Source organism: Aspergillus sydowii, assembly GCF_001890705.1.
Source record: "Aspergillus sydowii CBS 593.65 unplaced genomic scaffold ASPSYscaffold_9, whole genome shotgun sequence".
Lineage (NCBI taxonomy): Eukaryota > Fungi > Ascomycota > Eurotiomycetes > Eurotiales > Aspergillaceae > Aspergillus > Aspergillus sydowii.
Genome location: NW_024467867.1, coordinates 407,787 through 421,060, shown reverse-complemented (window position 1 = coordinate 421,060; position 13,274 = coordinate 407,787). Strand labels below are relative to the sequence as shown.

The window sequence follows — 13,274 nt, the reverse complement described above, 5'->3', positions numbered from 1 at the left end:
TCCGCAGATAAGACCGTATATACAGAGTGCTGAAGGGTCCTTATTAGAAACATAGACTGGGTCGCATTGTACAGGACTCACTTCAGATCGGAGTCAGTTCACTGTGTGTTATTCAACCATAGTAAGGCGCCAGAGTTTTGAATATGGGAGAACCAAGCTTTGTCTCATTTGAGATCTCGCTAGCTAGTGAAAGATACAGACGATGGTACCTGGCGAGCGATGGAAGGGGGAGTTGAAGAAGAGAAAAGTTCGGATCGCCAAGCTCGACTGTTGAGCTTGTCTGGTTGAGCTTGGCCCGAGATCGCCCAATCGGGGATAACCAGTCTTCGTCCGGTCCACAATGGACATTCAAACAATTGATTGTTCACCGTTGTCGTCACTCTACGCACATCACACTACATTCAAATGTATATTCAGGGGGTATCCCGCAGCACGCAATTGAATAAGCGGAGAAAATCACGACCGACATACCAGCCGCCGTCTAAACTACAACTGCTCATCCTGCGCCTTGACATCCCCACGAGACTGACCCGAGACCCCTTGGTGCGCTCCATTCACTGCAAGACGGTCCGCCGCCTGGTTCCCAGGATCCGTAGCATGGCCCTTGACCCATTCAAATAGAGTCTTGACCCGGAGTTCCGTACGCTCCTCGATCTTACTCAGGATTGCTTCCACAAGGTCCTTGTTTTCCACCGGTTTCTTGTCCGCCGTCAACCAGTCGTTGGACCTCCACTTTTGAAACCATACCGTAACACAGTTAATCGCGTACTGGCTGTCAGTGACCACGGTCACGTCTCGATGTCGCGGGGCGATGTCGAGTCCACGCAGGATGGCTGTTAACTCGGCTCGTTGATTCGTTTGACGGCTGCCTTTAAGCGGTTCGGAGACATTTCTGCTGGGAGGGGAGACGTCAGTAGGTACACTCTAAACTGTTAATGCAATGAGGTAGACAAACCGAGAGTCGCCGGGCCCAAAGTATACCCCGACGCCAGCCGCGGCCTGTGTTCTTCCATTTTTCAGCGAACTACCATCAGTGTAGATCCGCAGCATTCCCGGAGGTCCCTTGGGCAGTGTCTTCGTAGCGGCCTTCTGCTCATTCGTCTTGTAGACAATTTTGCCAGTCTTCGGATCGAGAAGAACATTCGGATCAAACCCATCCTCCGCGCCAGGTGGTAAAGGACCTTCGCCCGGCTCAAACGTAGCACCTTGTTGATCTTTCGGGGTTGTGTCCGTCAATCCCGCAGCTCCGGGCAATGTCGTTTCTGACGTCCCAAATTTAACCGCCTGCCCGCCGAGTTTTACGAACTCCTCCGCCTCCTCTCTCGTCGCGAACTTCTTATAGCGAGGCTTCTGAAATCCCTTGATCTGCTCCTGCGCATGGGCCCAGTTGGTGTAAACCCCAGGTCTATGGCCTCGTTGAATCGCGTAGAATCTTGTGGGCTCGGCGCCGAGCGGCGACGCGCCTCGCGACGGAAGTTTCGCACCGGTGAGAAAAGCATTCGCCTCTTCGATGGTTGGAAAGCCCTGGACTGGAATAGAAAAGATAGACCCGTTAATTGGCTGAAATTTCGCATTTTCGCAATCTGGCGGGGGTATAAAAAAAAATGAAGAGTGCCTTTTGTTTTACAAATGAATCACTCACAAACGGCGCCTTTGAACCCCGTCACCTGGGCCAAACAGTCCTTCCACTCATAGTAAACACCCGGCTGGTACCCAACCTTCACAGCGTAGTATTTTCCAACGGCGCCTCTCTTTCGCTTTGTGCCTGCGGTTGAGGGCGGCGATATTGACGGTTTTGTAGCGGCGGGACCGGAGGTCGGGGAGGGTGTGTTGTCGCTCATGGCGTTGCGCGGGGGTTGTGCGGGGAAATTTTCGGTCATCGGACACGGGAATGGATGGTTTGAGACGGACGGAAGGGTCGGAGGAGCAGGCAGACGAGGCCAGATGGTGTTTTTATCTCGGCCAAGGGCGAATCGAGGGATGACAAGGTTTGCTGGCCTGCAGCGGTGGAGGAGGGAACCCCTGGGTCCCAGCTGCGGTGGGAAGCAATAGGGACGCGTTTTGACTGGCGATGGAGGAGAACTAGAAAAGAATGATGAACAGAATCTGTAAAGGAAGAGGACAAGAGGAAAGAGGAGGCGAGTGCAGTGTCGGTGGTGGATGGGAGAAAAGTCGGGGTGGGGGGTGGAGGTTCTCTGGGGGACCAAACACTCAATGGGGGTGCGCTCTGCGGATGCCGATTTGCGGTCAGCAGCTCACTGAACAAGGTAACAACTCGAACAGGCGCAGTCTATGCCTTATTTCGCCTGCAATCCAATCGTCTCTAGTTTAATATGCTGCTTTGAAGGTGAACCGGTAGTTTGGGAAAGCTCGGGATAGCCAATATATATCACTGGGATGGTGACCCCTCTTCTCTTCCCCTCTTTCGCTGCGACATACGCCTACGATATTATGGGCCCAGATCATCCATGCCCCATTTACTCATACGCCTAACATCCAATGAAACAGAAATGGAGCGAGGTTAATTGTTGCGAGAGCAGTCGTTGACATCTGGTGTATAGCGTTTGGCCCACTTCAACCCTATGATGGCCGCAACGTCTGCAGCACGCATTCTCGAGCCTGTCCTGATGGGATGTCTAGCACTTACCAGGTACAAATTTCGCAGACAGAGATGGCTTTATCTGTACTGGGCCTTCCACATCGCTGATTTGTATGGATAGAAATGACTCCGACGGATCCATATAAGACGACGATGAACGACCACGAGAGGAAACAAGTTTAACTGAGCACCAGGTTAGTCGACAGCACTTGACTTGAAAATGGGACGTCTACTAACGATGACTCCAGAAGGGAATGTCGTTTGTCGACCTGGGTTGCATTGCATCGAATGACAACTGCTGCCAGGGACAGATCTTCCTGCATGCCCTTCTTTACTGGCAGCTGCCAGGAAATGGCTCGAGGGTGTGGTTTGTGGTGACACTTCACTTTGAGATGTGAATGATGCATCGTTGCCTGAGACAGCAGATAATTGATTCTGCTCACGACATCATCACACACAATGGTAATTCACGCCTGCTTATGTCGTCAAACACAACAATGGATGTTTTCAAAACAACCCACAAAAGAATTGTGCTTAATGCCCTCTACTTCCCGCAGTCTTTCTGGCCTTGGTCAAAGTGTGCCAATTGGCGTTTGTCATCTCTGTTATCTTTTGATGTCAGAAGATTGTTTACCCTGCCACTTCACTCCATGTGTTTTAAGGATTACTGGAAAGAGATTGTAAGAGAAGACTCCAGCGGTCGTCAATCAGTCTCTAACACAAGATAGACTGCCGTCTTCCGCTCTCGCATCTGGTAGATACAAGGTCATTGGTATGCAAAGCGTGTGCTCGACAACTTCCCAGGAACAACAGACATATCGAGTTTGAGGTCGACAAAGTAAGTGCCATAACTTTCTGCATCATTTTATGAGCGACAGCTGACACCGACGGCTGATGAGGCACGTCGTCATGTCTGATACCGGCGAGGGAAACATATTCGACAAGATGTTTGCCGAAATCAACGCCAGTTTGGGCACTAGTATGGAGGAAATTCTATCACAGATAGATTGCGGCCTCGACACCACGGATCTCTCGGAGAACCCACTCGCTGACGGCGTTAGTTACACTGGTGCGTTTGATGTGGCCAATAACCCCATGTCTAATGACGCTTCCGAAGCCAGCGGTGACTTCGACAGCATGCCTGGTCCTATCGGTATGGGTGGACTCGGAGGTGCTGGACCTGGTGCCGACGAATCCGACGCTGGTATCATTGACGCTGGCATTGCTAACCATGGCCTTGCTAACACCGGTTTCACTAACCCTGGTATCGCTGACTCTGCTCATAATGTTCATAATGTCCCCGGATTTCCCGGCCTTTCTGCGCCTGAGGCTACCCCTGGCGGATCGATCCTCACCGTTGGCGGCACCAGCAACGAGGGAGCTTCGGAGGCCGCGAAACTGAGCTACAAAATGTGGGTTTGTATCATGAACAACGACCTTCGTGGCGTCACCGCTCTCCTGCGCGAGGGCGCGAACCCCATGATGAACCTCAAATACGGTGGCTATGCTCTCGACATGGCCATTCGAATGAGTCGCCTAGGGATTCTTGTGCTTTTCTACCGTACATCCAAAAGCTTTGCAGATCACGGCATCCGCGCCCTCTTGACTGCCGTTGCAGAGGATAAGAAGGAGGTCGTTCAGGCCGTGCTGAAAATGGGAATGGGGGGCAGGCTGATGAACGATGAAACCCTGAAGCTGATCTTCCATGGTTTTGCGTGCCGCCACGGCACCCTCGAGATGCTGGACTTCTTGGACATTAACGGCACATGGTTTAGTTGGAAATCCTACGGGAGATGGTGCATCAGTTTGACTCACAAAACGGAAGCCTGGGCGAACGCAGCCAAGATTAGGGAGCTCCGCGCGAGGTATATGCTGGTATGCTCCCTACTTGACTACCCCGGGACACGGATATGGTTCGATACTAACGAGTAACAGCGTGAGGAACAGAAGGAACCACTTATAAAAATGAACGACATGTTGGACCCGCTTCCCGAGGACCAGGCTCTCAAACCTATCGAGGAAATTGTACGTTTGTATTGTGAGAAATACCCGAACGTGATCATCCAGGATTACTTTGAGGACGGGTACCTGTCGCCACGTAACCAGAATCAGCGTCCTGCAGTCGGGCACGCCCAGACCTGGGTGCAGTACCTACACGACCGCAACAATTAAAGGCGAGTGGTTGTATTGTCGTGGTGATTTCTCCGCGTGCCCTACCTTGTAAACTAGTCCGTCATTGACAGTGACCTTCATTTGTGTGTATCCGGGTTCTATTTGGACGAATCTATCCAGTGAGTTGATTGTTGACAAGTCTGAACTGTCTTGAACATGGAAGTATCAGAAGCTTCGGCCCTTACTACCTGTATCTAAGAATCAACTCATCTCATTGCATCTTATACTTCCAGTAGCTGTAGATGTCATTCCCCACAGTCTCCAACTCTCTGACTCACCACGTCAAAATCCATCGACCTCAAGCCCAACAACAACTTTTCAACACTTCCACTGGCAGATTCAGCCATGCAATCCCAACTAACCAGCACCGAGACAATTAATCTCGCCCAAATGGCCGCAGACACCAGCACCACCGAGCTGCGCGCCCGGCACCCAGAAACACAACCACAACCAGAATCCGAAGCGGCACCACCATACGAAACCAGCCCAGATCTCGCATACGACACAAAAGAAGGCTGGCCCGTCGTCGCCGCGGGCTCGGCAATATTCTTTGTCTTCCTAGGCCTCATCTATTCCTACGGGATCGTGCAGCTGCACCTAGCAAAGTCTCATCTCGCCAGTGTATCAACACTGTCCTTCATCGGATCGGTCGGCGCCGCGATGTCTCCATTAACTGGGACGCTTGTTGCTCGCGTTATCAGGGTAGCTGGGTACAGATATACTGCATTCCTTGGTGGGATATTTCTCGGCCTGGGCGAGTTCACGGCGGGGTGGGCGACGAAGTCTGTCCCTGCAATGTTTGTCACGCAGGGCTTTTTATTTGGGGTTGGGGCTGGTTTACTTTTCCTGGTAGGCTGTTCCTGCTATCATATTGTATCGGTGGAAGTAGGGTACCTAGGTCATGCTAATCCGTGACAGCCCGCAGCAACAGTCCCATCGCTATGGTTCAAGAGACGGCGCGGACTCGCAACGGGCGTCGTCTATGGCGGCGCAGGATTCGGCTCTGCCATTATCGCACTTACGCTGGAGAAACTCATCAGCGCGACTGGGCTCGAAACGGCATTGAAGATTTTAGGCGGAGCGTCGTGGGCTATTTGTCTCCCGGCAGCATACTTCCTCAAGGCGCCCGCGGGACGGGAACGTGCTGTTGCGACTATGAAATGGTAAGCCTGTCTCACTTTCTTTCCACTCCATTAACCACTTCAACAAAGCCAGAGATTTGGGTTTCGTTCCTAACTGAACTACGAGGCAGGTCCCTCTTCCGCAGCCTCAAATTCCTCATCATGCTGGCCATGGGCACAATCGCCACATTTCCGCTCTTCGTCCCCCCATTTTTGCTCCCGCTATACATAACGTCCATCGGCCTCTCCAGCCAAACAGCCGCCTTTATCCTCGCAGCCTGGAACCTCGCCTCTGCATTGGGCCGTATTGGGATGGGATTCGGAGCAGACACTGTCCTCGGCCCGCTGAACAGCATGTTCGTTTCGCTAACGGTAATCGGAGTCACGGCGATGGCGCTGTGGCCGTTTGCGAACTCCTTGGGCCTGCTGATCTTCTTTGCGATTCTGAATGGCGTTGGATCAGGGGGTTTCTTCAGTCTCATGCCGGTCGTTGTAGGCGCGGTGTTCGGGGATGGCGAGTTGGCGGGTGTTATGTCGGTTTTGACGACGAGTTGGACATTTGGATATTTCTTGGTGAGTAAAAGCTACCTATATATTTATGCTATCATGGATTTCTTGATGATATGTTAATATTTGGCTAGGGCTCGCCGATTGCTGGATATCTACTCGATGCGTATGGTGGTGCCGAAGCAGGGCTTGTCGCGTTTCGGCCTGCATTCTTCTATGCCGGGTCTTTGACGATGGCGAGTGCGGGTTTGATTTTGGCTGTTCGGTTCATGATGAACAGGAAGATTTTTACGAGGGTATAGTCACGGAGATAGACTGGTTCTATAATAGTTATGTACTTTAGCCTCAGAGAATGTAGAACATGCAGAGGCTCCAGGTCTCATGGCGCTCAGTCTTTATTCTTGGTAGTCAGACTACGGGATACATAGCGAGGACTTTCGCCCTTACTTCAAAAGCACTTATTCTTGTCTAATAACCAGCCATATAAAATGTATAAGATGTTCTGGAATTTATTGATGACTTCAAGTGTGGATTGGATCTAAATTGGCCGCGTACCGGGAGTTCCCATCTGCATATACATGAAACTTGACTCCAATATCTCAGAGATACTGTAGTTTATCGTAGTTCAGAGTTTAATGATGTTTAACACGCTTTGCCAGCATCTCCTCTGCATGCTGGAACCCAAGGACCTCATACTCCTCCGTCCCATAGTATATCGAGTTGACATCGCCCCATTTAGTCCCTTCAATCGGCAGCACAGTCCCAAACTGCCAGATAAAGTCCGCTGCGACCTTGGTCTCCTTTAGAGTTGTCAACTGCCACGGCCGCTCAAGCTGCGTATGGTTAATCGGCGTCCCATATTCCTCAAACACCACAGGCTTGCCGAATCTCTTGCCGATGGCATCATGCTGGCGCACCCACTCGCTGCCCCAGGAATACTCGTATCCCCAGGACTCGGGGTAGAGATGGAAGGTACTGCACATCCGTTAGATAAATATCACCTAGTCGGAGAAGAAGGAGGTATACCCATAATCCAATGTCTCAATCTCCAAATTCCGCACAAAATCTACACCCTCCGAACAGTCATACGCATACGTCCCATCTCCCTCCGGCGGACACAACCAGCCCTCATCCCCAAGGGTAACCATATGCCGTCTATCCAGCCGCTTAATGAACCCACTCACCCCCTTCGCCCATTCATAGATAACCCCAGTGTCACACCCTTTACAGCGCGGCTCATTACCCAACTCCCACGCAAAAATCGCAGGCGAGTCTTTGTACCGGTTGACAATGAACTCGATGTACCGCCGGTACGCGCTCTGGCTGAGCGGATTGGTATACCAGCTCGTGGCGTTACTGCCGAATGCAGCGCTGTAGATGTTGATCCCGCCGAAATCGTCCCAGTTGTTCATTAGGGCGAGGACGAGCTTGAGGTTGTATTTCTCGGCGAGGGAGACGACGGTGTCGAGGCGGGTAATTCCTGTTAGAATTAATTAATCTCAATGTTACAAGTCTATCTATGATATCCCCCGTTGTAGGGTGTCGGGTATACCCACCATTCGGGCCGTAGTTTATACCCAGTCCACCGTCGTACAACGACTGATTCAGGACCTGGTAGTAAACCGGTTGACCGGGGTTCGTGGGATCATTGACGCCGAAGAAGCCCCATGTTCGGACGACTTTGTAGCCGGTCTAGAACGTAAATAAAGTGAGTTTCTCTAGTGAAGGGGATTTCATACATCTGCAATTTCGGAAATGGCTAGTTCCACCTCGAAATCGTTGAGGAGGTTCCCGAGCCACCAGCAGTTTGTCCCTGCAAAATATTGGACTTTGCCGTCGATTTCGAAGTGTCGTCCAGCGGTCTGGGGAATGTGGCCATGGCCGCGCACGGATAATGCAGAAGCGGGGTTGGAAGTAGGGCTTGCGGCGAGAAGTCCGGGAAGTGTCCCAAGGAAATACAGGAATATAGGCTGGGAGAACTTCATCGCGTATAGATGACGCGCTTTAGACTGTGAGCCGGTCTAGTGCTGCGACTGCTCGCTATTTAAATGGGCATACTACTGGCTTCGCTCTACGAGATTCTGGCCAGCCAAGATAGCTATATTAATGCAATATGGAATTCTCTGGAGTTGTGGAAACTATCCACTGAGATCCGGGGGAGATATTAAATCATGTTCTACCGATCAATACCAAGAGGCTGGAACCAGGGCTAGCTTGTTCGGAAGCGGCGAATTGCCCAAAGGGGAACGGAGTGAGGCTTAGTATCAGTCAGGGCTACAGGTGCAGAACAGAGATAGATTGACACAGCAGAAGAATAATTTATATAGACAGACAGTGTTATTATCAAGACAAAGCCTAGATCCGCGTAACAATCCGGATATCGCCGTCCACCAAACAATGGCTACCAGCAACCACGCTCGGGACACGACCCGGCAACAGCAGCGCCACAGACTTCACAAGCTCATTCACATTACCAAGGCTTTTTAGTGGACTATCACTCAGCCTCTCTCCCACATTTTCCGGAGTGATTTCCGAAAGCTTTTCCCGCCAACCGCCAGCGCACGGAACCAGCCCTGGCGAGATCGCATTAACTCGGATCCCTTTAGATCCTAGGTGCTCGATCAGGTCGTGCATACGCTACAAGCTGCGAAGCCTCACTGAGGATGTACAATGCCGGAGGGGGCCGGTAGAGCTTGCGGGCTATGAATGAGCCCAGGACTATGATGGATGCTTGCGGAGAATCCACCAGGTACGGTGTTGCAGCGCGGATGAGCTTACCAAGGCTCAGGATTTCAGCAGCCAACGTGCATGAACATCGTGTATCGGAGATTATAGCCTCTTCGTCCATTTGCATGTCCGATGCTGTTCAGTCATTTCTATTAGCTACCCGCTGACACTGGGGCGACTATGTAGAGGGAGGGCCTGTACCCTTGGCGATAACGACATCGAGTTTACCGGCTCTATGTGCTGAATGCATGACCCAGTCCTCTATAGCTTCTTTATCTAGCGTATCCAACGCAGTGCCCACGGCGCGCGCGGTGTTAGTTTCGGGGAGGGAGTTGTGGAACTCGTCGAATTCGGTATTGGTGACTGTGGGTGCGCAGTAGGAGACCTCTGCTTCTTGCTCTAGAAAGTACTTGACGAGAGCCTCGCCCACACCTCGAGTACCGCCTGTAAGAATCGTGAGTGGAGGCTTTGACAGTGGAGAGCTGAGGGGTTCACCAGTGATGAGGACATGGGCGCCTTTGAGGCCCATGTCAGATGTTGTACTCTCTGTAGAGTGGGTAACTGTTGGAAAGCTGGAAGGGGAATCGCCGAAAAGGAGATCAAAAGTGGATAAATGAACAGAGTCAGCTCAGCGAGTCTTGGGCATTTATGTTCACAGTTCTGTATTCACCGTCAAGTTGTGTCTTTAGGGCTTTTCTAACCAACCAGTCTTTAATTTGAAATTGGCCACTTGTTCAGTCAGCCCATCACCCTCACTGTTAATAAGTCGTTGATCCCTTGACAGACTACCTCTCCGTCATCTTCACCAAACATCCAATGAAGTCCCACAGTTTCTTCAGGCACTGAGGTTGCATTTCACCTCAGTTAATAGAATGAATCTAACTAATAACACGGAATAGTCTCATAACCTCATAAATCATCATGTTTGCGACGCGTCAAGTTCCTATTCGCTTTTATAACATTCGGCCTAGAACAGCCCTATAACTACATGGCAGAACCACTCCCATGACCCTCATATAGTCCCGACCTGCGATATATCTCTTCTTGAAAACGCGCCATCTTCTGATCCGCCACAATCATCCGGCCACGACGATACGCGCCCAGGACCACCAAGACAGCCGCCCCCGATACCGCCGCTGCAACAACCATATCACTGTGAAAAGCCTCAGAGAAAGCTCTATGCACTGCACTACGCTTCTCCGGTGAAAACGGCACTCCTCCATGCCGTAGCGTAGCCTGTTCCTGTGGAGAGAGAAGGCCCGATAGCAACTCGCCGGTTTTACGGTTTAGGAAGATCGTCGAAGTCGAGATACCCAGACTGCCGCCGAGGATTCGCAATTGTGCTATAATCCCTTGTGCGGGTCCTGTGTTTGACTCATTAACGGACTGCTAGCAGTGACGGACGGACTTGGAGATATCTGCTAGATAGCTATGGCTTTTCACCTACTTCTTGAACACAGACTGACTCTCTGCCGCACCTTGCAACCCAGCATGTCACAACTGCCTGCCCGAAAATGGAGTTCGTCCTGCAACTACGAGAAGAGATTTACATGCGGAGGCATAGCAACCTAGAAAATACTGATACAACTCCCGACATGCTCAAGCTGTCTTTCAAATTGGCCTGTGAAGCGCTGGAATCAAGCCATACCCTGTTGAAGGGAGGTTTTGCAGGGAGGTTCAAATGGTTCTTCAACATGTATACGCAATGGTACGCCCTGGCTTATGTTCTGCGCTCTCTCCGTAGCAGCCCCGGTGGGTTCAACGCGGACCATGCCTGGACTTTAGTTGCAGAACTCCTCCCTATGGATGAAGTTCATGATGAGCATGGTCATGGCAGGATTTGGAGGGTCCTCAAGCTGCTCTGAGATCAAGCATGGTCGTTGAGGCAGCGACATGTGGCCACCGCGGATAGCCGGGATCAACTATCCAGCAGTGGGAGGCATTTCCATTTTCAGCGTCTACCAGATGTCGGGGTTATGGATATGGCGGCTGCAAATGAAAAGGCATCCATCATGCATGACTGAGCTGGTGAATTCCTGGTTGATCCTGAGCAAAGTGCCTCTTCGTCTCTGAATTTATTGATGCCCGAGGTTCCTTTTTTGCCGGATTGGAATGCGTTATTAAAGGCCAGTAACACACAGTTCTAATGAACGCTGGTCTCGATGAGCGTGTTCTAAACACATGAATTGAGTGACCTCAGTATATATTTCTTGAGGAGAGGCATGGATCCCCCAGTAGTCGACCTGGCGCATGAAATTTTATGTAGCCTGGCTCTACCTAGTAATACCTGATGCCTCACCTTCTCAAATACGCCTGGATATTTATATTCCTGACAAAATCCCAGCTGATCGTGGGGCGCTTCACAAGCAAAGCCCCAATCACGCATAGACAGCCTACCGAAATCGCAATATTGCGTTGTGCTCGTACAAGCAAAGGCATTAGATCAGCCTCATATGCTGCCTTGAGATACTCGGGCGTATTTCCAGACGGGAATTCTTCCGCCGGTGTCTCCTTATCAAGGAACCTGAAGATGTCAGTAGCAGCAAAAAATGCCAACAGTATAAAGCAATACGTACTCGCACAAAGGCCCCCAGCCCTCTTCAACCCCCCATTCTAGCAAATTATCCCCAGGAACCAGACCACGAACCATAGCGCTATGCTCCTCATACACCCACTTCCCATGCCTCTCCCACGACCCATAGAAATACGGCTTGAGCAACTCATCCACAAACCGTCTCGTCCAGTAAAGATCCGCCTGGAACCAAGGGAAAACATGATAAAACAGGCCCGACGTCAACGGCTTCAGAACAGTACAGTAACTCCTATACCAAGCGTCGACATCACTCCGGCGATTCAGAACCACGCGCGCCTCGGGGTACGCGGCGATCATCTCCCGCGCAAACGTCGGCCAGGGGAGATCCGTCACGGCCTCGAACTGGCTAATGTACGCATCGAAGTCGTCGCGAGTTAGCCCCGTATCACCGGGGACTGTTCCGTCAGCGCCGTACTTGCGCCGGATGAGCTTAGCCCATGCGCGCCAGAGCATGGGGCGCGATTGCCAGACGTGCCAGCCGTGGAAGACATGTTCGTAGCCTAGCGTCTGGAGAGCTCGAGAGAGGGACTCGGTGCCTGAGCGGGAGAAGCCCAATGCCAGGACTTTCATGGGTCGCTGGCGCGGCTGCCGTGGGGGGTCCGGGACGTGGTAGATGGTCCTTTCTAGAAGATCCATGGCGGTAACCCTATCTATCTGAAGGGATGAAGCTGACCTCGCCGGGACTCTAGTAGAAGTGACGTTCGTTTACTATGCTGGAATTGTGGACATGTTTTCAGGGAACGTGGCCGTTTATAATGGCTTACCTCTCGGCCGCTTGGACTCATGCACTACCGTCAGATGAACATCGTCCAGGCTAGGCATGACGGTGCGCTGTGCGCCGTTTAGGCGTTCCATAACCTTCGAACCGAGATCCGTCTTATTTCGATTCGGGCCCGCTGTCTTGACTCCACGTCGAGACTGGTTGGTTGTTGAGCAGGATGCCGCGAGCTGCTGGGGTTGTCGACAGCTCGACCCGCTTCTTCGTGCCAATCATTCCTAGCTCATGGATGGTCGACGAGCTGTCATGTTTAGGCCCTTGTGCCAAGTGCGCCGGTGTTTGGGATATACAACCAATAAACCATCTCCATCAGCCGATATCAAAGTACCATTAGCTTGGTGGCATTGGCAAATATTCTGAAATTTCAACCGGTGAGGAGTGGTATAAATAGCTTCTAAGATCATGATATATGGAAAGTGTGTGTTCAATATGTGGTGGTGGAGTAGGGCTGCCGCGAGCCAAGCAGATGCAACCACAGAGACACCATATTACTAGAACTGAGAAGATGAGATAATTGCTGTGATTGACGTTAGTAGAGTCACATTCATCACTGTCAGCACGACATTAATTTTCGGGTACTTCCATCGATATACCCGCTATTGTTATTAGTTATGAAGGTTCTTTTAGAAAGTTCCGGAAAAGAAAGCGTCAACACCAACGCGCGAGACCAGCAAGCTTATTCCTAGGCGCAATCTTTCTGCATGTCTGCTATCTCCTGTATGGCTCACGTTTTGCTGTCCTCCCAAGCTCCAGTACGACGGTATGTGTCTGTGCTTT

General features: G+C 51.3%; 7 protein-coding genes across 7 annotated transcripts; 3 read left to right on the top strand and 4 right to left on the bottom strand.

Moving 5' to 3' along the window:
• Positions 1–772: 772 nt before the first annotated feature.
• ASPSYDRAFT_1138716 (RNA-DNA hybrid ribonuclease) lies at positions 773–1,986 on the bottom strand. The gene is made up of 2 exons (XM_040839965.1): positions 1,643–1,986; positions 773–1,529 (listed from the first exon to the last, which is right to left on the bottom strand). The coding sequence occupies exons 1-2, from the start codon at positions 1,878–1,880 to the stop codon at positions 925–927; spliced, it is 843 nt and encodes a 280-aa protein (XP_040700246.1). The 5' UTR covers positions 1,881–1,986; the 3' UTR covers positions 773–924.
• Positions 1,987–3,754: 1,768 nt separating this feature from the next.
• On the top strand, positions 3,755–4,771 carry ASPSYDRAFT_156330 (uncharacterized protein; the record flags this gene model as incomplete). The annotated part of the gene is made up of 3 exons (XM_040842547.1): positions 3,755–4,130; positions 4,218–4,474; positions 4,535–4,771. 3 exons carry the CDS (start codon positions 3,755–3,757, stop codon positions 4,769–4,771), a joined length of 870 nt encoding a protein of 289 aa, XP_040700245.1.
• A 345-nt stretch (positions 4,772–5,116) lies between these two features.
• ASPSYDRAFT_156042 (uncharacterized protein) lies at positions 5,117–6,701 on the top strand (the record flags this gene model as incomplete). Its single annotated transcript, XM_040842519.1, has 4 exons — positions 5,117–5,620; positions 5,690–5,934; positions 6,024–6,465; positions 6,534–6,701. The coding sequence occupies 4 exons, from the start codon at positions 5,117–5,119 to the stop codon at positions 6,699–6,701; spliced, it is 1,359 nt and encodes a 452-aa protein (XP_040700244.1).
• Positions 6,702–7,031: 330 nt separating this feature from the next.
• ASPSYDRAFT_91697 (glycoside hydrolase 5 family protein) lies at positions 7,032–8,384 on the bottom strand (the record flags this gene model as incomplete). The annotated part of the gene is made up of 4 exons (XM_040852532.1): positions 7,032–7,374; positions 7,426–7,879; positions 7,956–8,091; positions 8,139–8,384. The coding sequence occupies 4 exons, from the start codon at positions 8,382–8,384 to the stop codon at positions 7,032–7,034; spliced, it is 1,179 nt and encodes a 392-aa protein (XP_040700243.1).
• Positions 8,385–8,754: 370 nt separating this feature from the next.
• Positions 8,755–9,965, bottom strand: ASPSYDRAFT_80307 (uncharacterized protein; the record flags this gene model as incomplete). Its single annotated transcript, XM_040851034.1, has 4 exons — positions 9,622–9,965; positions 9,328–9,570; positions 9,041–9,261; positions 8,755–9,015 (listed from the first exon to the last, which is right to left on the bottom strand). Exons 1-4 carry the CDS (start codon positions 9,653–9,655, stop codon positions 8,755–8,757), a joined length of 759 nt encoding a protein of 252 aa, XP_040700242.1. The 5' UTR covers positions 9,656–9,965.
• Positions 9,966–10,640: 675 nt separating this feature from the next.
• Positions 10,641–10,991, top strand: ASPSYDRAFT_91695 (uncharacterized protein; the record flags this gene model as incomplete). Its single annotated transcript, XM_040852531.1, has 1 exon — positions 10,641–10,991. The coding sequence occupies one exon, from the start codon at positions 10,641–10,643 to the stop codon at positions 10,989–10,991; it is 351 nt and encodes a 116-aa protein (XP_040700241.1).
• Positions 10,992–11,421: 430 nt separating this feature from the next.
• Positions 11,422–12,355, bottom strand: ASPSYDRAFT_59741 (sulfotransferase family protein; the record flags this gene model as incomplete). The annotated part of the gene is made up of 2 exons (XM_040849746.1): positions 11,422–11,650; positions 11,703–12,355. 2 exons carry the CDS (start codon positions 12,353–12,355, stop codon positions 11,422–11,424), a joined length of 882 nt encoding a protein of 293 aa, XP_040700240.1.
• Positions 12,356–13,274: the final 919 nt, after the last annotated feature.